Below are 26,293 nucleotides of genomic sequence, written 5' to 3'. Positions count from 1 at the left end.
CACGTGACATTCTATGGGTTGTGGCCCGGAATGACTTCCCTTGAGTTGTGGCTCGGGATAGCAGATGAACACGAGGAATCTTGAGTTGTAGCTCGGGTTGGCGAGTGTGCCGGTGTGAGTGTGCTGGTTGTGGCCAGTACGGATGGGTCCAGATGGATTGCCCTCCTCAGTGGTTGCTGACAAGTTTGGTAGCCCTGGGACGTTGCTTAGATGGTTGTGGCCATGAGAAGAACTCAAGCGAGGTTTCCTGATGTACTTATTATGCATGGTGGTGGCCATGTGGAGGGAAGGTAACGTGACTTCCATTAAGTGCATCGGTGCACATGGTGGTAGCCATGTGATGGAAATAAAGTAAGATTCTGTGGGAAGAGAAAAGATACTTGATATGGTTGTGGCCATGTAGTATATTTTGTATGTTTTAAGCACATGGTGGTGGCCATGTGATGGAAATAGAGTAAGATTCTGTGGGAAGAGAAAAGATACTTGATATGGTTGTGGCCATGCAGTATATTTTGTATGTTTTAACTGTTAGCTCACTCTATCTGTTTGTGTTTGGTGATGATCGTGTACGCGGTACTCATACATATCTTTAAAATCAATAATAAAACAACTGCACATAATTGGCATACATAGGACTCGAACCCAAGTCCTCTCACACAATCAAAGTACTCTCAACCACTTGAGCTGGTACTTTTCCACGTCACATTAAACAATAGTTAATGCCATAAAGGCGATTTCTACTCGCATTTATTAATTAATTAATTATTTAATTAATTAATTTTCATGGGTCTTACAATTCCCCCACCTTTAAAAGTTTTCGTCATCGAAAATAGAACTTACCAGCAAAGAGATGAGGATAAGACTTCCTCATGAGGTCCTCCATCTCCCAAGTCATCTCTTGAGTTTCCTCGTCCCAAAGAACCTTCACCGTCTTCAACTCCTTACCTCTCAGTTGCCTGACCTGAGTATCCAATATGCGCACTGGTCCAACTGGCATAATCAGATCCTCGCGTACTTGCACCTCATCTGACTCCAAAACATGATCTAGACTTGCAATGTATTTCCTCAACTCTAAGACGTGAAACACATTATGGAAGTTGGATGGTGAGGTGGTAAAGTGATTTCATACGCCGCTGCACCTATTCTCCGTGTAATCTAATAAGGCCCTATAAACCTCGGAGTCAACTTCCTTGATTTAAGAACCCTTCCGATACCTATGGTTGGCATCACCCGAAGAAGTACATGGTCTCCTTCATCAAACTTAAGTGGTCGTCTCCTCTTATCTGCATAAGACTTTTGCCTACTCTGAGTTGCTCTCATCCGGTCTTGGATAAACTTGACCTTACTGGTCGTCTCCTATAAACCTCGGAGTCAACTTCCTTGATTTAAGAACCCTTCCGATACCTATGGTTGGCGTCACCCGAACAAGTACATGGTCTCCTTCATCAAACTTAAGTGGTTGTCTCCTCTTATCTGCATAAGACTTTTGCCTACTCTGAGTTGCTCTCATCCGGTCTTGGATAAACTTGACCTTACTGGTCGTCTGTTGCAGAAATTCAGGACCAAGCACAAAGGTTTCACGATCCTGATACCAGCACAATGGGGTTCTACACCTTCTTCCATACAATGCTTCATAGGGCGCCACACCAATACTGGAATGGTAACTATTATTGTAGGTGAACTCCACCAAAGGTAGCACATCATTCCAGTTTCCTATATGATCCAACACACAAGATCTCAATAAGTCTTCTAGAGATTGGATGGTCCGTTCAGACTGTCCATCTGTCTGAGGATGATACGCTAAACTCATCCTCAACTGTGTTCCCAAGGCCGCCTGCAACGATTGCCAAAACTGTGAGGTGAATCTAGGGTCCCGATCTGATACTATACTTTCGGGTACCCCATGCAATCTTACCACCTCTCGCACATACAACTCTGCTAACTTATCCATCGACCACTTCTAATTCATAGGCAGGAAATGTGCACATTTTGTCAGTCTGTCTACTATCACCCAAACTGAATCATGGCCCTTAGTCGACCGTGGAAGATGTGTCACAAAATCCATAGAGATATTGTCCCACTTCCACTGAGGCACGTCTAGTGGTTGCAGGGTACCTCCCGGCCTTTGATGTTCAATTTTGGCCTTTTGACATACCAAACACTGAGCAACAAAGTCTGCTACGTCTGCCTTCATACCATTCCACCAAAAGGACTCCTTCAAATCCTTATACATCTTAGTCATACCTGGATGTATGCTAAGACGACTTTGGTGACCCTCCTTCAGTATCTGCCTCCTGAAATGAGGCCCTCCTGGTACACACACTCTACCTTTAAATCGTAGAATGTCGTCCTCTCCCATCTAATAATCCTTCCCTTTTTCAGTACCTAACCACCCCACAAACTGTTGTAATTCCAAGTCATGCCCTTGAGCCACACAAATTTCATTCAAAAATTCATTAGTAACTCTTAGCAAGCTACAATGTATCGAGTTTGATCCAAACTGCATCCCCAGGTTCATATCTCGGAGTTTCTCAATCAACTCTAACTCCTTTATCATCATACAAGATATATGCATCTTCTTCCGACTCAAAGCATCGGCTACAACATTTGCCTTGCCCGGATCGTAGAGCAATTCGAAGTCATAGTCTTTCAAATACTCCATCCACCCACGCTGCCTCATATTCAGCTCCTTTTGGTCAAACAACTACTTCAAACTTTTGTGGTCGCTGAATACTCGAAATTGAGAGCCGTATAAATAATGCCTCCAAGACTTAAGAGCAAACACTATGGCGGCTAGCTCCAAGTCATGAGTCGGGTAATTCTTCTCATGCACCTTCAGTTGACGAGAAGCATATGCCACTGCCCTCTTTTCTTGCATCAATACACACCCCAGACCTTGATATGATGCATCACAGTACACCTCAAACACCTTCTCGGTATCTGGAATCACTAGCACTGGAGCGGTAGTCAAACACTTCTTCATTTCCTCAAAGCACTCTTTACACTGCTCGGTCCAAGAGAACGACTGGTCTTTTCTTGTCAGTTGTGTCAATGGGTTCACCTTCTTTGAGAACCCCTCCACAAACCTCTTGTAGTAACCTGCTAGGCCCAAGAAACTTCGCACCTCCGTCACTGTCTTAGGCCTTTCCCAGTTAAGTACCATCTCAATCTTAGCCAGGTCTACTACAATACCCTTAGCTGAGATGACATGTCCAAGAAACTGTACCTCCTCTAGCCAAAACTCACACTTGGACAGCTTTCCATACAACTGGTGGTCTCTGAGTATCTTCAACACTACCTTCAAGTGATCGGCATGATCCTCTCGTGTCCTCGAGTAAATAAGAATGTCATCAATAAAGACAACAACAAACTTATCCAACCAAGGTCGGAAAATTCTATTCATGTAATCCATGAATACTGCTGGTGCATTCGTCACTCCAAATGGCATCACCACATATTCATAGTGGTCGTATCTTGACCTGAATGTTGTCTTTTGCACATCCTCCAGCCGCACTAGAATTTGGTGGTATCCCGACCTCAATTCGATTTTAGAGAACACCCCTACTCCCTTCAACTGATCTAGCAAGTCGTCGATCCTTGGCAATGGATATTTGTTTTTAATAGTCATCTTATTTAGCTGCCTATAATCCACACATAGTCGCGAGCTCCCATCCTTCTTCTTCACTAACAAGATTGGAGCTCCCCAAGGCGACGCGCTTGGTCGAATGAATTGCTTCTCCAGTAACTCTTCAATTTGCTTCTTGTGTTCTACAAGCTCAGCCGGTGCCATTCTGTATGGAGCCATAGACACTGGACCTGCACCAGGAATGAGGTCAATGGTGAAGTCAATTTCTCGACTCGGCGGCAACCCTGGCACTTCATCTAGAAACACATCTACATATTCATTAGCCACTGGTATAGATTGGATCACCTCCGCCGCACTTTTCTTCTCTGGCTTGGCTACCACCATAAAACACACAGCCCCGTCTTGTAACGCTTTCGCAGCTTCCCGAGATGATATCAATTCCAACCCTTCATGTTCTGGGAATACCAAATTGCGCCGTCCACAATCAATTATGATGTGATTGTTAGACAACCAGTCCATTCCCAATATCACATCCATTCCCTCCAAGGGCAAGCACACCAAGTTCACCTTGTATCTGTGACCTGCCACCACCATTGAACACCCAACACAGACTGAACTGGTAGCTACCTGGCCCAAGGAAGGAGTTGAAACAAGCAACTCACACCCCAAGTCACGTGTCACCAAACTCAATCGTCCCACACAAGCATTAGAGATAAAGGAATGGGATGCGCCAGAATAAAATAAAACTAAGACATCATGCCCCATAAGTAAACAAGGTTGCAATATCAAGTTACCTGACTGAGTCGCCTCAGTAGATGTCATGGCAAAAATTCTCCCAACGGCCTGAGCTCGTTCTGCTGGCGACGCTACTTTTGGTTTCTTCGCACCAAGGCTCTTCTTCTCAGGGCAATTGTTCGCAAAATGACCTAGTTTGTCGCATATGAAGCACTTGTGACGATCACTGGATCCTCCTACCCCGCTGGTCAGCTGTGGACAATTTCTTTTCAAATGGGGTCCTCCATACTGGTAACAAGTAGGACCCTGAGACGTCTGTGGCCGGCTATACGGCTTCTTCATTTGTCGCGCGTCTACGACATTCCTCTGGTGTCTACTCATAACTGGGCCAAGGCCCTTCTCCAGGTGCTCAGCACTCTTGGCCTGTTCCACCAAGATTGGGAATCTTCTCTCTCGCAACGGTGTTACCACCCTCTTCAGCTCATGTCTGAGTCCTCGCTCAAACTTTAAACATCTCCATTCTTCAGTAATGGCTTGCGAGTAATACCTCGCCAGGTGCTCAAACCTGTTCACATATTCTTGCACCGTCATATCTCCCTGCTGCAGTGCAAGGAACTCAGCTTCCTTGTCTTGTTTAGCCATGCCAGGAAAGTATTTCTCCAGGAAACGCATCTTGAAGTTGGTCCAATCGACCTGTTCCTCTCAGGTCCGCATCTGTTGTTGCATCCCCGCCCACCAGTACTCAGCATCATCATTCAGAAGGTAGGTGGCAAACAATAATTTATGCTCATCCGCGCAGTTCATCACTGTGAATATCTTCTCACACTTGCGAAGCCAGGCCTCCGCTTCATTAGTAGATGCTTTGCCAGTGAACTCCGCTGGCTTGTGGCGTAGGAAGTCCTCCATAGTAGGCACCTAATTGGTGCAATAGCAGTCCTAGGCTACGCTGCCACCGGTGTTTGCATCGCATCCACCATCCGATGAATGGCCTCCGCAATGTCATCAGCACCACTATTCCTCCTCCTTCTGTTAGCAGCCATAGCTTGGATACGCCACATTACAATTGTTAAAACCACTTCACTTAGTTAAATAAAACCACTAATATCTTACTTACATACAACTAAATCACACACACAATCAAACGGTAAGCTCACTTCCCAAAAGCCCCAAATTTTTTTTTTTAAATATTTTCAAAACATTTGCTCAGATACCAATTGTAACATCCTAAGGAATATTACGAAAATTTCATAAATAAAATCCGATAAAATAAAGAACGCATTTAATAAAACCATTTCCCAAAAACACACGGGAAATTTAAAACTTTAATATCACTATCATAAACCAGGAGTCAATACTCATAAAACTCGAATAAAACTCAATGGCTCCTGAAATGATTACATAATTATCTCACAACTAAAATATATACAAAAATCCCAAGCTAGCCCCCGCTCCGAGTCTATGCATCTCCTGGCCCACCTGTCACATCATCTGCTCCCGGATAACAAGATATCCGATCATCGCCACACACACACAGATAGGGTGAGCTATGCACAATAAAGTATAAACAAATATATGAAATAAACATGTTTCCCAACCCAAAACAACATAAGTACAAAACTCATAATTTCCACATCACCCAACCATGACCTCATAGTCCTTCATGAGTCATATGCATGAACTAGGTCTTGGGACTTCCCTGTGCTCCCACGAAACTAACTCATTCGTGGTCCAACCATATGAGCCTATCCCGCTCATAGTCCTGCCCTACAGACTCCTCGTCTGTAGTAAAACATCCAAGTCTCATACTTGGACCCTGGCACGCACGCAATCACCATACTATGGACTCTTCGCCCAATAGTAACCGACAGGAACATCACAGTTCCTTTCCCATCGTGCACCCGACACATGCAATCACCATACTAAGGACTCCTCGCCCAATAGTAGCCGACGGGAACTCAACCAGTTCCTTGCCCATCATGTGTCCAACCACCGAGCACATCCCAGACCCCTATTGGACTTAGTCCTTCAAGCCCAAATGCCACACCACATGCATAAAATTCCTATACTTAGGATAAAGTAACCAAATCACACCCACAAGCAATTACAACATGTCAAAATCACATAAACTCGCTTAAACCAGGGACACTCGCTAGAATAGTAGCATCAACTAGTCATCTCGCTTAGGCGAGATCTTCCCGCCTAGGCGAGCCACACATTCGCCCAAAACCACTCTAACACCTCGCCTAGACGAGTCTTCAACAAAACACACAAGAACACACTTCAAGAACTCGCTTGGGCGAGCCACTCTCGCCTAGGCGAGAGTGTCAGTCGCTCAAAACTCAAAACATCTCGCCTGGGGGGATATCGCGCTCAAAACTTCCAAGTTCTCCTCGCGACCTCGCTGAGGCGAGTGCCTCTCGCCTGAGCGAGATACCTTGTCGCTCAACCTTTTTCCTGGTCGCCTAGGCGAGAACCACGAACCAGGACCCAATGTGAGACTCTACAACTCTCGCCTAGGCGAGGAGGACCCGCTTGGGCGAGACTTGCAGGTTCTCGAGTCTGTTCACGCACTCGAATCACTCCACTTTGCCCAATTCGCACCACTAACAATACCAACACATAATTAACACATTACCAAGCACAAATAATGGGCATAATCATCAGAATAGGTCCTATATCATCCATTCATATTAACCAACTCGAGATTAAATCATATCTACCCATTCCATACCAAAACTCTCCCTCTAATCACCAAAACGCATAGCGAGGCTTTGCACACAATCTCAGCCAATCAGATTCTGAATCCCATCACATACCACACAATTTCCATGACATACAAATTTACCCAATGCATACACCTAAACTAACAACACGAAAATTAGGATAAGATCCCCTAACCTGAAAATTTGATTGAAATTGGGAAGAAGATTGGTTTTCCTTGGTTTGCCAATGATGTGCCATAGACTTCCTCTTAGTTCAGCCCCTTTACGCACCCAAACCTCCTCTCTCAGCCTAAATTTCGTACTCTCTCTATAATAGTTCACCACAGATGCCAAAACCCTTCCCTTTTCCTAAGTTTTGGCTTTTATAGGTGCCTTTAAGAGGGTTTTTAAAAATAAAACGAGTTTTGGGCTTTGTGGGTTTTAATTCCTCTTCAATGTTAATCATTTGGTAATTTTCCAACCCCTTGGCTGCCCCATTCTGCTAGGCTTTTCTTTACCCCTTCACATTCATACCACAACTATTAGTTAGCAAAAATAAAGCTTATTCTTTGCCCACCAAGGTTTGAACCCATGACCTTCCACTCCTAAGGCCAAAGCACAACCACTATACCAAATCACATTGGTGATACACACAAATCCACATAAGTTTACAATACCAATCACATACTCATACATATCTTTAAAATCAATAATAAAACAACTACACATAATTGGCATACATAGGACTCGAACCCAAGTCCTCTCACACAATCAAAGTACTCTCAACTACTTGAGCTAGTACTTTTCCACATCACATTAAACAATAGTTAATGCCATAAAGGCGCTTTCTAATCACATTTATTAATTAATTAAATATTTAATTAATTAATTTTCACGGGTCTTACACTTCTCATGAGAGTGGTGGTGGTAATAAGGCTCATGGAGTAATCTTGCAACTATGGAAATGTAGCCGTTTTCAAGAATGATGGAAAATAATTTTGGGATTGTATCAAATTTATGAAATTTTGGTTGATTATATTTTGTTTTTGTAATCATTTGGTAATAATAAATATTATGTTATGGCTTTTTCAACAATAGAGTTACAATCCAAATAGGATGGGTTGCAATTACTTCAAATGGTGTTTTGAAGATGTTAGTGATAAATGTGATGCAAATATTGTGAGACAAAGAAAGAAGATTATAAATATAGAGAAAGCTCTTAAAGTTTTTAGAAAAGTGAGTCCAATTATTGGTATGATTGGTTACTTTTATTGGTGTGATTAATGTAATTATAGTGTATGTGTGTTGTTCAAACTTTCGTGAGTTGTGAATGTATTGAGTGAGTAGAGCATATTATTATGTAATGATTTGTTCTTTAAAATACATTTGAATTGTCATTCCAAAACATGGTAAAGTAAACACAATAGTGGATTCCATACATGTGGCCTCCAATTTTGCAATGTTTTATTGTTGTTGGGCTTGTCATATGTTGGTCTACATGGTTGTGGTGGTGGCTAGGTTGGTTGAGAAGTCTAGGATGGATGAGTTATTTGTTGTGATTATTCAGAACATTGGTTGGTGTAGAGGGTTCTTGACCTCTCAACAAGGGATACATTTTTATCCAATAAGTACACTAGTTCAATTATAACACAACAAAATCATATCTACAAAGATTTAGTTAATAAAACAATAACTTATAATCAATTTGAATTTGTAAAATCAACCATAAGTCGTCTCTCAATGAATACGGAATTGATTCTTAACAAATTAGTTCTTATAAAACTATAAAAAAGGGTTAGTGAAATAATAAGAGTAATAAGAGAAATAAAATTGGTGAAAGGTAAAAAAATATAAAAACAATGATAAAGAAAATAGATTGATTCCACTACTTTTTCAAAATAGATTCATCATCAGTTATCTAAAGATTATTGCTCAATTAATTATTATTCTATATTTTCAAATTAATAAATTTAAAGTCTTAATTAATTTGTTGGAGTTCTCACTTTTAACCAAAGTACAATCTCCATTACAAGTAAGAACTTTTAGATTATCCACAGTAAATTCAACCAAAGTATAATTTCAATCCAATTTTACTATCCTAATCATGTCTATTATTTTGTCTCTTCACTAAATAAAAAGCTTAATTAATCAAAGTAAAGTCTCAATTATTGGTAAAAACCCATTTAATCACATGAAAGTTTTTAAACAAAATCAAAACAAAATCCCAATTAAATTTAAAAACCCTTCAACTCATGTGATTGGCCTGCATATAATTTAAACACTTCGCTAATTAGCTAGCATGTCAAAATCATTACTTTTTACATGATTCAAAGACAAAAGAAATAGATAAATGAAAACCATAAAAATAATAAAAAGAACAAAGAAATTATTTCATTCTAACATCAGAATCCACAATGAAATTATAATAAAACCAACCTAAGAAGTTTATCACTCCATGGATTGCAAAAGTAACATAAAAATAGAAGAAGTGAGTGGAGAGAGAAAACGAAATTAGGCCCCTCTAGGGGTTTCTAAATTCCAAAGTTCCGAACTTCCCTTTCTGCCTCCCCTTGGTCTCTTTATATAGTCCTTGAATGGACTTGAATATTATCTTTTTTGTTGCTGAAATCTTTTATTTGTCGATATAATATCTTTCAAATCATTAATAGATTTTATCAATTTCAAAAATATCTAGAAGATATTTTCAGTTGATATGAATTATCTAAAAATATCTAAATAATTATCAACAACTAAACTTAACCAAAATTCCAATTCAGCCCCTACAATCTTGCGATCTAAATTTGCAGAGAAATAACAAAAGATGAATAATTTCATTTCAGCACTCTTTTTGGCCAAACTTTGACTGTTTTACCAGACTTTAGTTAGTTGACCCTTTGATTTTCCAATTAAAGCCTTCCACGTGGCAACCCTTTCTCTCTCTCCCCTAGGGTTTGTTGTTGCATGATGAAGTAGTTGCAATTTGCGTCTTGGTTTGGTCATGGAATATGGACAACTTATGTGAGACCATTCTTGGGTCGGCTCTTGGAAGATCAACTATTGTCCATGCAAACAAATCGACGTTCTGCATGAGCATTAGGCCTATGGTCGTTTCTCCTTCTTCATTCATTGTGGATCCACATTCAAGTTTATTCCTTCTTGTAGAGGGAATTTCTTGGTGTCTCCAACCGATGCTAGTCGGACGTCGTTCCTTATTATGGGATCTAGATCTTCACCTACCATGGTAATATTGTCGTTATGCACACGTTCAATGTTATTGGTTGTGACGGAAGCTATAAGTTATATATGTTGCACTGACTATCTACCTTTTAATCAATGTGAATCATCACAATATCTTCTAATGCTAACGAAAACATCATTACGATGAGGGGTAGATACCAGGACCCCTAATGTGTGTAGTGAGGGTCTTTCTAGCAAGATTTTGTATGAAGTATGTTCTTCGATGACCAGGTACCTGATATGTATCATCTTGGTCAAACTACCTTCACCAAAGGCGATATGTAAATCTATGTATCACCTTGTACACACCATTTCCCTTGAGACACCGTATATTGGCTCGTCATATTGCACCATCGCTTCTTCTGAAAACTACAACTTCTTATATGTCTTCTAGTAGAGGATGTCTATTGAGTTTCCTTGGTCAATAAGAACTTTTTGGACAACACAGTTCTCGATTTCGATTGTGATCACCATGGGATCATCCTGCTCTGGGTCCACACCTTTGAATTTAGCGACTTCCTATCTCAACTCGTACATGCTGGTCAAGGGTTTTATGCTGAGGTTCTTAGTGAAGGGGCCTACTTTTAATGCCACCATCATGTACTGCAGGATAACTTCAGGGTTTAAATTTTTTATCTTCAGTGCTACCTTGCTAAATCTCTCAATGAAGGCTTTCAATGTTTCGCCTTTCTCTTGTCTAATAGGGGGCCTTTAAGGGTTGTAGGGAAGGCCTTGCACATGACTGTCATTGGTCGAGTAGAGGCTCACTTGGGTGACATAGATAGAGATGTGTTAATTAGGATCAGTGCTTCCATCGTATCGGTACATACTGAAGGCTTCCCACTATTTAGGAAGCGGAGTCTCTGTGATGCCATCTATGAAGTGTCTTAGCGCTTTGGTCTAGTTGCTATATTAGTGGTTGTGGCCATTGTCTGAGGGGTGGGATTGTACTTGCTTACTTCTTTACTTTCGCGGGGTGTGCCAGTATACAGCGACGCTTTAAGATCGTTTGGACTTTATCTTTCCTTTTAACATTGACTACTTCAGTCTCGAGCTTCCTTCTAAGCTTCGAGTTCTCTTAGCACAAAGCGTCCATCTCCTCGACATAGTGATTGCACAATATGCCTCGATCAAGTGTTCTGATATAATTAATTCAATCATTGAGATTCTGGTTTTTGTCACTTTTTGTTGATCATTTATTTTGATTTTTGATTTCAATTTGTTTATTTTTATTTTCAATTTCAATTTGCGTGTTGAGTGTTTGAATTCAGTATTTGTACTTCCTACAAGTTTCTTTCACTTCATTTAACATATTTGAACGATTGATTTTCGATTTAGACTTAGAAATCACAAATTTACGATTTGGTAGTTATTCTCGTTACATTCGTTAATTTTGTTAGTTTAAGGATGCTGCTTCATTTTTTTATTTTTACATTCTATGTATTTGTTTGATTTCGTTTAAGTTTCCATGTTCTATTTATGTTTTATTCAAACTGATTTGCATAACCAATTCCTGTTTTGATTCATTCCATAGCTTAAATCAATCATGTTTTGCACATTCATAAAAGTTATTTCATAGCACCTTATGAAGGCTTGACAACACAAGAAGCAATGAAAGCTCTCCTAAGAAGGATCAAAAGAAGCATGACTAGAGGAGAGACTTTTATCCTTCTTCCTTGTCTTTATTTAGTATTTCATTATGTTGATTTCCCTAAACTTGGCTTAGTTAGATCAACCTTAGTTGACTTGTTGACCTTAACTAAGGTTGACTAGATTTGACTTGGCTCAAGTCAACATGTCGAATTATTTGTCATGTGATGAGATGGCCACAAATGGAGACAGATTAGGGTAAGATGGCCACAAATGGAGACAAATTAAAGTGTTCCCACATGGCAAAGCATCATTGGACCACATGGAAATGTGATGAGAGAGAAAAGGCATAAAACATAAAGTAACTTGTACCATGGTGGTACATGTGGTCCTTGCGCCTCCCTTCTCTTGGCTGAGAATCATCTTTGGAGTGCTCATTTCATTCCATTTGTTGATTTATGTTAGCCTACCTTCTAGCTTCTAGAATTAGGGTTTTGTAATTGCTATAGCACCCTTTTTGTACTTTTTCTTTTTGCATAGAGGTTCCTAAACTCTCTATTTAAGGGGTTCTCTAAGACATGTGCATTAGTTGATCAACTTAAGTAAAATAATATATTGTTTCAACCATATTACTGTGAGCTCTCCTCCAAGGAGTGGAGTTCTATCTTTGGCCTTATCTTGAGCAATCAAGTGACAACATTCATCACTCATCTCTAAGAAAAAGTTGGCCTTTTAGTCTTCACCTAAGAGTGACGTGTTTTCTTGATGGCAAACCTCTAGCCATGGCCAAGCACTTTTAAGAAGTGCTAGAGGCATCTATCCAAGGTGATGCAAAGCTCTCTTCTTTTGGGCCATAATGGAGTATCTTTAATAATTAGGAATATTTAGACCTTATATTAAGGGTCAAGTAGTGTAGGTTTCTTTTTAAGTCTTGTATGAAGGGTCAAGTAGTGTAGGGTTTAAAATAATCTTGCTTAAGTATGGAGCATCATGTGCACTAGTTTAAGCAACTCTTGGGGTGATTAATTAAGTTAATAAAGCATAGCTTAGCGAAAGTCGTCCCACATGCCACATGGTAAACCCTTAATGGAGAGTTCTCTTATAAAGGTAGTGGCTATGTGTCATTGTCCTAGTGGAGAGACGTTTCATATAGCACCTTTTCACATGGCAACACATGAGTGATGCGTTTTTCATGAGGGTGAGACTAACACATGTCAAGCTCTCCTTCATGGACCATTTGTGGGCCACTTTAACAATTATTCATCCATTGGGCCTACTGCCCAATTCAATCAGCCTCAAATTTCATTATCAATATCACCTATTTGGGCCAAGACCCAATGTCCTCCAATAGGCCAAATATCTTGCCTCCATTTTGCCGGCTACAATGTCTCTTATGCATAATAAGCAAGCAACATCTTTTGTGCCTGCATCATGGTTCTTCCAACAGCCCAATTAGTCTTCTCCAAAAAGCTTCAGTGTCACACGTGCATCCCCAAACACCAAATCAACAAACCATCATTTGTTGGCTTTAATTGGAAATAACCCAATTATGTTTTGATGAAGGCATGTGATCTATTTTGCGTATGTGAGGATGGAAGGGCTTCCTCATTCTCCAGAAATGGGTCTATGGCAACAGTAAGGGTTCTTCACCTCTTAAACCCTTTAGGTAGCCATTTGGTTCAGGCTTTTCACCCTTTTACGAGCAATGTCCACACCTTCTAGAATCCTTAAACCCTTGTACAAGGTTACCTAGTCGTTAGGGTTTTACTTTTTCCTGTTTTCACTTTCGTTTATCTTTGTCATGGTTGACTTCTTATAAAAGGGAGCCCACCAAATTGTAATTTTTAGCTTTTGATGAATGAGAGCGTGGAGTTTCCCCTCGTCATAGCTCAACCCTAACCATATATGAGGTTTTTACATCGTCAGGTTATCTTGAAACGGTGAGAGCTTGAGCGTTGAGTGTCATGAGGTGTTAAATGGAGGAAACCTCATTTCCACCAAGAGAGAACAACGTCGCTTCCATTGAGAATAGAGTCTTTCGCCGCGAGAATCATCGATTTTCACCGATAGATCGATGATTGGAGGCCTAACGAAGATTTTCACCTAGTTGACCTTCGTTGGGTCATTAGGACTTTAACTCACAATGAAAACAATTTTCACACACTCAAGCTTCGTTTTGAAATTTTTATTGAGAAGTCTTTGTGAAAGTGGACAATGGAATCTAGCTAGGAAAGGCCTAGTTCCTGAGCCTATCCAAGTGACTCATCACCCTTTGCTGGAATATCTATAGAAAGCTTTCACTTTCATTTCTTTTTAGAAATTTCACCCCAAAATCTTTCGAAAATTGTTTTGAGCAAATTCCTTGAAAAAGAAATATGATTTTTTATAGTAGTTTTCATTTAGGTAGCCATTTGGAGAATGAGATGCATCATAGATTGGAGAGTGACATTCCTTTCTTTGGTAAGGACATAAGTGCATTATCATATTTGGCTTGGGAGAGGAAAATTGAAGAGTTGCATCCTTTCTTTTCTAGAAGTAGTAAATATTACATTTTTAGTTTGTGCATTTCTAGGTTAGTAGGACATGTTAGAGAGTGGTGGGAAGATTAGCAATCTATAGTGGAGAGAGCAAGAAAACCCCCAATTGAGGATTGTAGTGGTTTAAAAACATGCATGAGACATAATTTTGTTCTTGCTTCATTTAGAATATCCCAAGAGCAAATGTGTGAGATTAGAAAATTCATTACATAGGAAAATCATCCATTAAACATAAAAATGAACTTTCTAAAAGGGTATGAGTTTAAAGAAAAACTTGAAGGGCTCTTGATTGAGAAAATGCTCTTGAGGGAGAAAGAGGATTGAGAAAGAGAACAAGTGTGGGTAGAAAAATTAAGAGCAAATGAAAAGGAAATTAATAAATTAGCTGAAAGAGAGGACAAACAAAGAGAACAAGATGAGACAGAAAAGGAGAAGAAATACAAAAAAGAAAAGGAGATTGAGGAGAGAAGAAGAGCTTGTGAAGAGAAAAGAAAAGAGTTGGAAGAGAAAAAGAAGATAATGAGAGAAGAGAAAGAGAGGAAATCTTACTTAAGTAGGAAGGGCTAATAACACTACCTCCAATTCACCCTTGAACAAAGACAAGAATGATAAAGGGAGTCTCGATTTCCTTAAACTTTTTTCTTTATATTAGACCTTCCTTTTCAATTTTAAATTTCTCTTTTGAAAATTTTTCAATTACACCTCTATTCTTCTATATTTTAAACTCTTCCAATATTTCCTAGCAACACTTTGAGTTAATGTTACCTAGATTACAATTAAGTTAGTAGATATCACTATAAGGACCTCTTAGACTTTAATGGAAATATTTTTCATAATACAAGGTCGTCTAGGGAACTTTTTAGAAGCTTTTCTCATGGGAAATTAAAGTTGATTTTAACCCTCTTTGATGCTTATTGAAAAAAAAAATTGATTCGGGAGGCAACAAAGCGTCCTAAGCTATAGGCTATGAGAAACATTCTTGATTTAAGGACAGATCCTCTTCAAGAGGACGAGGATGATAGAAATCACCCAAAGTCCTTATAGCTTGGACCAATGTTTAAGCTCATTTTCATTATTTTTTTAAATAATTAAATAAATGTTTTGGGCCTTGTACTTTTAGGCCATTATTATTGACTTTATTTTGCTATCAACCTAATGTTTAGGCATTTTAATGAGTATGCCACTTTAACAAATATTTATCCATTGGGAGTAGGCCCAATTCAATGAGCCTCAAAGTTTATTATCATTTTCACGTGTTTGGGAGACCCAATGTCCTCCAGCAGGCCAAATACCTTGCCTCCATTTGGCCAGCATCAGCGTCTCTTATGCATCATAAGTGAGCAACATCTTTTGGGCTTGCATAATGGTTCTTCCAGCAGCCTAATTAGTCTTCTCCAAACACCAAATCAACAAACCATCATCTATTGGCTCTAATTGGAAACATCCGGTTACATTTTGATGAAGGCATGTGATCTATTTTGCGTATATGAGGGTGGAAGGGCTTCCATATTCTTCAAAAACAGGTCTATGGCAAAAGTTAGGGTTCTTCACCCTCAAACCCTTTAGGTAGCCATTTGGTTCAGGCTCTTCCTCCTCCCATGACGAATGCCCACACCTCCTAGAATTCTTAAACCCTTGTACAAAGTTTGTACAAGGTTACCTAGCCGTTAAGGTTTTTCCTTTTCCCGTTTTCAGTTCCGTTTATCTTTATCATGCCTGCCTTCTTCTTCCTATAAAAGGCAGGCCACCAAACTATAATTTTCAGTTTTGATGAATAAGAGTGTGGAGTTTTTCCCCCTTTTTGTCATAGTAACCCTAACCTTAGATGAGGTTTTTACCTCGTCGGGTTGCCCCAAAACAGTGAGAGCGTGAGCGTTGAGTGTCGCAAGGTGTTGAACGGAGGAAACGTCGTTTCCATCGAGAGAGAACCATGTCGCTTCCACTAAGAATCAATTTCCGCCGCGAGACTCATTGATCTTCCACGATAGATCGATGATTGGAGGCTTCACGAAGATTTTCTTCTAATCAAAACTCGAATCCGACATTGAATTGTGAATCCGTCATCATCAAAATCAAACATCATATTTCACAAAACCTAAAAGAACCTACATCAGCACCTCTGCACCAATTTTCAATTCTTTTGTTTTCACCATGATTTTGTGTTTTAGTTCATTTTATTGAGTTCTAAATAAATTTTCTAGTTGCTCTAATAGATTGAAGCACGTTTGTAAAAATCATACCTTAGTTCATTTAAGCATTCTCACAAACACCTGTGATAGATTAGGGTTTCATATAGGCATTTGATCAAACACTTTCTAAATTCACTTTTTTGCACCGTGTCATTTCATTCCAAAACTTAAGATATCTTCCATATCATCTATTCATGCATTCTAAGCATTCAAATGATCATTCCTTTCATTAGAATGTCTAATTCAAAATGAAGAACACTTTGTTCATAGTTTCACACGCATTTTTTTATGTTATTTGCATGGTTAGTAATAACTTCATTAATCATCTTCATTGCATTGTTAGTAAAGTTAGTACTGTATATTTCCTCCACCAAATTCAGATTTACACACTCACATTCACTCAAAATTCTGGTCTTTCCTTGGATTACTTTGGTTTTACACTATCTTGTATCATCGAGGAAATATTTTTGCATAATATTAGGCCACAATAAGGTTTATCAATGTCAAACAAATCGGTTTTGGAGTGTTCTACAACTATATTTCCTCCACCAAATTCAGATTTACACACTCACATTCACTCACCACCCGTGACTCCAAAGGTAGCCTACAAATGACACTAGGAGACAACCTATTGCAATGATGCTCACCATCGACCACACAAACACATGCCTTAAAACACCACTTCAACAACTCTCACTTCATTTTGGACTTCTCCTGCTTTCCTCCAAACACCTATAACGATGCCACCGACGACATTTAGAACAACCACGGTTAGATCTTTCACGCTCCCTCCCTTTCCCCTTGTTCATTTCAGATTTCCAATTTTCATTCACAGTAAACAATTTTGCCCTTTTATGTTTTTTGCTCTTTTTATTTTTCACTTTTTTGCCCTTTTACATAACACCAGCTGATGTCATATCACAGTTGTCAACAGGATGTTACTTGCTACATGAGTGTCAAAATAATGTTTTCCTTCTCCTTCACGTTCTTATAAGAATTGGATTTTTGTTTTGAGTTTTCTTTTCTTGACATTTCTTTGTTTCCCTCTAGACAATCCGTTATAGATGAAGTTAATTGATGATATGCCTTAAAAATGGATGATGAATAAAAATTTCATAAGATGTATTGAGATTTTTTTTCAATTCAAAGGTTATTTTACTGTTGAACTCCAGTTGTAATTTGTAGATGTGATTTTCTGTTAAAAATTAATGACTATTTTACTGTTGTTCATGAAAGAACCCACTATTTAACAAAAATAGGATAGTTTAAATTCAACAATTGAATCTTATTATTATACATTACTCACCTCATAAGAAATATTTTATTGTTAATATAGCTTATGTAATATCATCCACAACAGCAAAAAGTTACAAGAACATATGCTTACATTAAATACCGTGCAAACACCTTTCTTTGGTGCGCTAACAAATTACTTTGGCCCTCAAAGTCTTACTTATACCATTATGAAACCAAAGTAAATGTTGCTATGCTAGCTAATATTGTACTTAATAATCGGACATAGTTAAACAACAACAAAAAAGAGCAACTCCGAAGCATGTTTAAGTACCAAACCATGTTTCCTTCTAGAGTCATTCTTTTAAATAATTGTAATAGAAGAGTATGTACCAGCCACAAACCCATTTTTCAATTAAAGGTAAAAAATTGGGGCAGAGTGACAACATCTAGGTGTTCACATAAGCTAAAGAAGGTAAGTTGAATTCTATGAGCGGATAAAAAATTTCTATCATGGCTGAAGTTGGTGAGACTTACACAGCAACCTTTACTTCAGAAACAGATGCATTTGCATACAAAGGGTGGAGAACATGGCCTTCTTTAGGCTCAACATGCACCCATTTGCGACCAGTCAGCTTGTTCCGTTCAAACTTCACCAATCCCTCTTTCAATGCAAACAGAGTATGATCTTTCCCAAGTCCCACATAGTTTCCTGGATGAAAACGAGTACCACGTTGTCGAACAATGATATTTCCAAGTATCACCCTCTGCATAATAAGAGAAGAGTTACATCATGAATGAAGAAGTCAATGAACCATGTTCAGAACATCCAGATTCAGTTCACACTTCCTCTACCTGCATGGCAATAATTAGAACTCAAAAGTGTAAAACAAATACCTCCCCACCAAATTTCTTCACTCCAAGGTTCTTGGGTTTTGAATCCCGTCCATTCTTTGTAGAACCAGCAGTCTTTTTGGAAGCCCAACGCCTGAACACCATACTCAAACCTTCTCCAGACACATCTACAATAATGGGTCAAAAAATCATTAGTCTAGCCTACTTTAGAAAGACATCATACAGTAGCCAATATAGGATAATGAGGCTATACCACTGGTGCTTCTATACACAGGAACATTTGTCACAAGTTCTTTGACATTCAATCTTCTGCAAAATGATGCTGCAAAATTCATGGTGTTTTCTATGTGGCAGAGACACAACCTGGGATAAATTATAACATTGGAAATTTTCAAAATCTGTGAAACAGTTCAATTACGACTGGTGCGCTTGTAGTAACAAATACCAAACACCAGAATGAATCAGTTGAGGCAAGATCAGATCATCAGAAAAAGTTGGCCATACAATTCCACTGTCATGTGATCATTAAAACGTATTTACATTTAATAAGCAGACAAGAAACTATAATGAGTACAGGCTAATCTCATAAAAACAATGAAACTTATTATTTAAAGAAATCAATCATCTGCAGGCACAGGAATACCTCCATGTCATCCCCATCAGTTTCTCTACTTGAAGTACACTATACAATAATAAATAGCATAGTAATCTAGATTCTATTCATTAGCAACTAAAATATGTTAAATCAATGTTTCAGTTAAAATATGAACAGATTGTTGCTTTGATTAAATTATAACAAATTAAGTAGTTATTTAGTTACACAACTCAAGAAATCTAAATTCACAAAATAAAATTAGCAGTGCTGATGTATATACTACAACTGATAAAATTGTTTACAAAACTAATATGCAGCATAAAAAGTAGAGAATGCCAGAGTGTGGCATGGGGTGACACCAGATAATCTTAAGTATGTTTTAGATCCAAATAAGAATTATGCCACAACTGTTTTTGAGACTCTCAATATAGTAATTGAAAATTTTTCCCTCAAGGCTATGCATGCTGCCTTTAAATACTTGCTTACACTGAAGGAGGCTTAACGACTCAATAAAAGGAATTGCCCTTTACATTGTGCCTTTCCATGCCTTTATCACCTATAATCTCAAAATTCTCCTGCTCACAATTTTCAGTCTCCAATATTTGTTTTGGTTTTCATGGATTTTCAACTTATTTCAAATTTAAATGACAAGGATTTCTTTTAATTTGATAAAAGGATATGGTTCCATGGTCCTTCTAGGGCCTTTCTCTGTATATCCTTTTTTCTTTCAGTTACTCGGTCATTCCTTGAACAGGAAAAAGTCTTAACCATCAAACCTTGTGTGAGCTTGCTCAGATTCTATTCCATGGCTATTCTAACATTTCTCAGTTGAATTGGTGTTTTTAACAAATGCATCCAAAGGAATATTTTAGGTCTTCCTAATTGATGCTTTTAAATCACTTATATGACTCCTCAAACTTCAGCACAACATACAATAGGAATAAGATGCACCAGTGACAACAAATCACAACAAAAGAATGTAAAGGCTTTTATTATAATATGCACACATCCCAATTCTTCCATCTGGCTTCTTACCATTGGTCTTCCTAAAGAATCAATATAGCTTAAAGTAACCTTAAGGTTGTTGATGAAACCTTGAGAAAGACACTAATGTCCTTAATTAAATTAACTTCTAATTCTAAATTAATATTTCATTTCATTTCTCCAATAAATTCACGCAAGTGCTCTGCACAGTGCTACTTTTTACAAAACTACTGCTATTCATAGTGATCCTATCATCCCACAGCTTAAACAAAGAGAACCCAAACATCTTAACAGAACAACTGGATAAAAAAAGCGAGATATGAATGAAAAGAGACAGACCACACCACATGAAGGATTTAGAATAACAATAAATAACAGTCATGAAAGCCTTAGGACAGGAATCCAACATCTTAAACATAGAACAAATACGTAAATTCAAAGATCGCAACTTAAAAGTGCTTGCAGCTACTTCAAATTTCTAACTCAACGGGGCATAAAAATTGAAAATGTAAAGGGAAATAAGTTTACGAAAACGATTTAATTTACAGTTTGTTTCTTCATCCACACCAGAGAGGGAAACAAAAAGCTTCCTCCAATCAATCTTATCCTTGATTGTCTACTTCAAAAGCTAAAGCACTAGAAAATTTCAAATACAAATTTAATTGCATCATCTCTTGGCCCCAAGTTTAGTTATATTTAATATCTAATGTTAATCCTATCACTCTAAACAACTTCCAATATTTCTTGCCCATCTGATTGATTTCAATTCCAATTTCCCCGTGAGCAATCAAATACCAGTTTGTCAGGATAGCTTCATCATACATTGTCTTAACCTGCCCTAGCTTGCATCCAATTAACATACTAATTGGTGGAACTTACATGAAGCTGTCAGGATATGTTGGACCCCAAAATAATTTAGCTGAACTGACATCCCACATACGATATCTGAATGGGAAAACCTACCAATTCCATATGTATGACCAATCACGAATTATTCTAGGTCAAAAGAAAAAAAAAATATATATATATATATAATTGACCAGTAATTCAAGCTTAAATAAAACGTTCTCATCAATAAAACTACATACACAACAACATCATTGGGCATTAAGGGTGCCTTTCTCTACTGCAGACTCTCCCATAAGGATCCTTCCAAACCCATTTTCCAATACACACATTGATTCATAGGAAACAATCACTCTTCATATGTTCGTATATTTACAGCTAGCTATTGGCACATAACAATCCCCAATTTTATATATGGAAGGTTGAATACGGTGATGCAACAGAAGAAACAATCGAAAGTTAACGGAAGTTTAACCTCTGAACGGACCGGAAAACAGTGATGCAGCGGCACAGTGACGGCGTAAGGGGCGAAGCAGTTGGTTGATCAGAGATGGAGGCATAGGATAGAATCAAACCTCTTTTAATTTCTCATGCGATTTTAGTCTCTTTATTTTTACTTTACTATTTTTAACTTTCAAAATTCGTAATTTATTATTTTTAAACAATATTCTTTAATTGTGTATCTTTTTTAATATTTTAATTTATATATTTTAAATCACCATTTAGATTTTACCATCTGTTCAAATGTTCATGTTCCAAATTTCGATAAAAAGATTACTATTTTACTGGTGGATTGTTAGGGAAAAATAAATATTTTAGTTTGAGTCTTACATTGCATCATCATCACTTACATATCTTGAATCATCTTCCAAGTGCATAAATCACATGAGTCCTTCTTCATCTTTTACTTTTTTCTATTCTTTTTAATTGTCTAATCATCTTTATCCTGTTCCAAATCCATTTTATGATTGTTACATGATCATCTTTGTCTTAAATGTAAATTTTCATACTTATTTAATCTTTTGATTTAAATTTGCGTCCAAGAGTAAGCATTTTGGAGTTCACATTCATATAGAAATCCTTAGAAAATTAAAATCAAACTGTAACTTTATTATCTTAAAAGCTATTTGCAAATTATAGTTTTATAGTCTCAAAACAATCCAAATGGTCGGAATCACCCAAGAGGAATAGGCCAAGCTTTGGAGCATAAGAAGTTGGTACACACTTACCAAAGCATAATGAAGCTGCTGGATACAGAGAATAATCAATGCCATTAATAATTTGTCTCAATTATTCTGTGAGTTCAACAGCTGTCAATCAATGCTGATGTGATGAATCATGTTGGTCTTAACTACACGAAATTTCGATCTCCATTAATTTCATTTCACCATAATTTAAAAAAACAGCAAAAATCAATTTTAATCTTTGGTGAAAGAGGACCAGAAAGCGATTCGACAATGATTGTGTTTGCACAAACTCAATGATAAATAGAAGGCATATATCACATAATAGATCTATCTAATTCTGACGTAGTTGAAATGAACGCTAACCTCTCTCGACGCTATCGCTGCCGCCACGCTTGTACCACCTCGGGAACCGGTATGTGTGCTGCTGTCAAGCTCCAGCACCGAAGAATAAGAAATGTAAGGGTTTCGTGTTGAGGGACTCAGTGAGAAGATCTTGCGGAGATAAGAAAATGTTTTGAACGAAGAGAAGGGGACTAACCACACTAGCCCTCTCCCATTCCATCTCATGCGAGGCTTTTGGAGTTGGGGGCCTTTCGTGGGTAAAAAAAATGGGACCGATCACGGCTGGCCCACGAACTGCGAGTAAAAATGACAGCCCAAGCACAGACAATTGGTAATAAAGAGTGTCTCCTGCGTTTTTCTCTCCCAAATCTTTCCATCTTTGAGGACATATATTTTATTTTCATATATTTTTTCCTGCCTTCTCAAGAAAAAAAAATTCATTTTCTCTTTTTATTGTACAAGAGTAAGCATTTTAGAGTTCACATTCATATAGAAATCCTTAGAAAATTAAAATCAAACTGTAACTTTATCTTAAAAGCTATTTGCAAAATCTCGTAATTCACCAAGGGAAGTAGTAATGCATCCACTTCAATTACCTAGGCTGAGAAAAGAGAACCATATTCCTAGTTCAAAAAACTGTTCAAATTCTAGTTTTATATTGTCTCAAAATAATCCAAATGCTCGGAATCACCCAAGAGGTATGAATTTGAAAGACATAATAGTCTTTTATTGTCTAATTTATTCTCTCAAAGAGTTTATATTCCAACAAACTTTATATACCTCTGGATAACGACGCTTGTTGGCTTACATTTCAAAACATTGAACAAATTCTTTCCAACCATATTAACGCAAATAAATTGCTATCATCATTAGTTTGGTAACACTTATGAAAAATGAGTCTAAAGTAGACGTAAATTGATATATCTTCCATTTTCTTAAATTTTATCCATTGTCCTTTGTTTTCACAATCAAAAATACAATAGTTATTAAAACCTTTTTAATTAACGTACAAAATATTTTTTTTATATTCTTTAATTTAGAGCATTTGTTAACTACCCTTCGCTGGAATCATAATATACAATTTTCTCGATATGTACCTGAAAGTAGTCATAATTTTTAAAACCACAAATTGTTAGGGAAGAGATACCTTTTGAAGTGATTTCGTGGACAAAAACAATAAGAGTCCAAATTATTATGTGTCCAACTAAATTGTATGGGCGTGTGAAAGATGTTTCTTTTCCACAACAATTTGGTCATTGCGGGCTTATTTTTAATATTTAATAATCATTTTAACATAACATTTTGATGCAGTGTGCAAAAATTGAACTACCTTCAAAGACTATAATCTTATCTACAACCGAAAGCAAATATCAATACTCAGTAAAGGTTTTTTAGAGTGAGTGACATCTCACTTCATTTAATTTTCCTAATTTCAAGTTCTCTTGAACATTTAGCTATACTTGAGCTTTTTCAACATTAGCAACTTGAATTATCAGCGAATGAAACAAGATACAGTATTTATTCAAGCCCTCTAAGTCATTAACAAAAAGGTGTGAAATAAGCGGAAAGACAATTAAATTGTGTTGTAACTGCATTGTATCAGCAATTCAGTAGAGATACAAGTCACTCCAAATTGATGTCACATGATAATAAGAGATGAGTACCACCAGTGTTAATCAATGTAACTACTTAAAATGATAAAGGATAAATGAAAGTATGACTGTTATATCTATGAAACTATTTTTAACATAATATTTACTCTAATACAATGGTTCTTTCCTAGGTTGTATTGATTAAGCATTAGATGAAACATGAACAAAGCAAAGGGGCGTCTATTAAATTGATGCCGAGGAAACATGAACAAACCACTGAAGCCCTTCAAATATACAATGATCCTGAACAAATGCATTCATGTAATGTAAGAAAATGACATCAAAGGACTGAAACGGGATTGGTTTGATTTGAATTAGAATCATGCTACATATTGCCATATGATCAAACATATTCCAACATAAATTAATCACCATTAAATTCAACATAATACATTTATCTGCATTATCTTCTACTATACAAATCTCTTTCTTAGGTTTGACGCAAGCTGCATGTTTCAGTTCTATGAAATTGGGTTAATAGTAAGGCTTTTAAGCCCTTTCAACAGCATATGAAAAGGGAGAAACTATACATCGTTAAAGATGTTCTAGTATACAAAGATAGAATTTTTCCAATTATTCTCATAAATCAAACATAAAAAGAAAAAGAGAACATCAAAAAGTAAGAAAAGAAAACCACAATTTTTCAAAACTTGGAGGATTCCTCAAACTCGTTCAATCTCTCGTCCTTCTTCCTCCTCAATTCAGCCTCATAGTTTCTCAGCCTCTCGTTCATTCTCTCCTGCACACAGCACAAGTACACCCACATCAAACACACGAAAAAAGAAAAAAATCTTTAAAGAGAAAAGGGAAAAGGGTTTCAAATATTCTATCAAGCCTCCATTAGTTAGCTTCAGAAGCCATAAAATTGAAGAGGCAGAAGAAGCAACTGGGAAGAAAGAAGAGAGTGATGGTATGCTAACCTTGTAGTTAGATTCAACACGGTGCATAACGTAGAATCCGAGGATGCCTCCAAGGATTGTACCGGCCATGATTCGAATGTAGCCCCATTTCTGAGAAACAGGTCTCATTATCGTTTCTTCACTCTTGATTTCTGCAGAGAATGTGGTTTCAGTTTCAGCGTTTAATGGTACGGGCTTTCTGTTTTGGATATGTTACACTGGCCCAATTTTCAGAATAAACAAGTAATGGCAATAACTTCACCCCATCAATTTTCAAAAAATGACCATTTTTGACCCTTGTAAATTTGATTTTGAATTATTAATTTCGGAATTTCTCTAATAACATTTTTCGGAATGAAATTTTGAATCAAACAGTTGGGTTAGTCCCACTACTGCAATAAATTAACATTAACTTGGTACTAACCAAGTTGTCCCAAGTGCCACAATGACCAATTCATCAGTCCAAGACGACAATGGTAACTCCAACTGGATAATCGCAATATACAACAATTTAGCCACTTGAAAGGCCTCATAAGATTTATATTGGTAAAGATGAGGTCAAAAAGTTCAAGATTTTGGTTCTTCGTGTTTCAAACCACAACAAATCCTAATTTCTCCCTTTACTTACACAATAAAAGGAATTGCCCCTTACATTGTGCCTTTCCATGCCTTTATCACCTTTAATCTCAAAATTTTCCTCCCCAGAATTTTCAGTGTCCAATATTTGTTTTGGCTTTCATGGAATTTCAACTTATATCAAAATTTAAATGACAAGGATTTCTTTTAATTTGATACCCGTTTGGGACTCCTTGACTCTATTAATTTTGCTTCATGACCAGATAAAAGGATATGTTTCATGATCCTTCTAGGGCCTTTCTCTGTATATCCTTTTTTCATCCAGTTACTCGGTCATCCTTGAATAGGAAAAATTCTTAACCATCAAACCTTGTGTGAGCTTGCTCAAATTCTATTCCATGCTTATTCTAACATTTCTCAGTTGAATGGTGTTTTTAACAAATGCATCCAAAGGAAATTTTAGGTCTTCTTAATTGATGCTTTAAATCACTTATATGACTCCTCAACTTCAGAACATACAATAGGAATAAGATACACCAGTAACAACA

At 37.5% G+C, this 26,293-nt stretch overlaps 2 protein-coding genes across 2 annotated transcripts; both read right to left on the bottom strand.

Annotated features, from left to right (window-relative positions):
- Window positions 1-820: 820 nt before the first annotated feature.
- On the bottom strand, window positions 821-1,320 carry LOC114175158. The gene is made up of 2 exons (XM_028059927.1): window positions 1,215-1,320; window positions 821-1,071 (listed from the first exon to the last, which is right to left on the bottom strand). Exons 1-2 carry the CDS (start codon window positions 1,318-1,320, stop codon window positions 821-823), a joined length of 357 nt encoding a protein of 118 aa, XP_027915728.1.
- A 17,022-nt stretch (window positions 1,321-18,342) lies between these two features.
- On the bottom strand, window positions 18,343-19,017 carry LOC114175755 (50S ribosomal protein L27-like). Its single transcript, XM_028060546.1, has 3 exons — window positions 18,918-19,017; window positions 18,707-18,831; window positions 18,343-18,576 (listed from the first exon to the last, which is right to left on the bottom strand). The coding sequence occupies exons 1-3, from the start codon at window positions 18,997-18,999 to the stop codon at window positions 18,343-18,345; spliced, it is 441 nt and encodes a 146-aa protein (XP_027916347.1). The 5' UTR covers window positions 19,000-19,017.
- Window positions 19,018-26,293: the final 7,276 nt, after the last annotated feature.

This window comes from Vigna unguiculata, chromosome 3 (genome assembly GCF_004118075.2).
Source record: "Vigna unguiculata cultivar IT97K-499-35 chromosome 3, ASM411807v1, whole genome shotgun sequence".
In the NCBI taxonomy this organism is placed as follows: Eukaryota; Viridiplantae; Streptophyta; class Magnoliopsida; order Fabales; family Fabaceae; genus Vigna; species Vigna unguiculata.
The sequence above is the reverse complement of the archived record's forward strand: the minus strand, read 5'-3'. Positions and strand labels throughout refer to the sequence as shown.

What these genes read in the sequence shown, in the direction of transcription:
- LOC114175755 (XM_028060546.1), bottom strand. Translation starts at nt 18,999, where the DNA reads ATGAATTTTGCAGCATCATTTTGCAGAAGATTGAATGTCAAAGAACTT. An exon ending in TGTGTATAGAAGCACCAGTG is followed by an intron (nt 18,832 to 18,917) that starts GTATAGCCTCAT and finishes CCATTATTGTAG; the next exon opens with ATGTGTCTGGAGAAGGTTTG. An exon ending in TGAAGAAATTTGGTGGGGAG is followed by an intron (nt 18,577 to 18,706) that starts GTATTTGTTTTA and finishes CTTATTATGCAG; the next exon opens with AGGGTGATACTTGGAAATAT.
- LOC114175158 (XM_028059927.1), bottom strand. Translation starts at nt 1,320, where the DNA reads ATGAGAGCAACTCAGAGTAGGCAAAAGTCTTATGCAGATAAGAGGAGA. An exon ending in TCGGGTGATGCCAACCATAG is followed by an intron (nt 1,072 to 1,214) that starts GTATCGGAAGGG and finishes TTCACGTCTTAG; the next exon opens with AGTTGAGGAAATACATTGCA.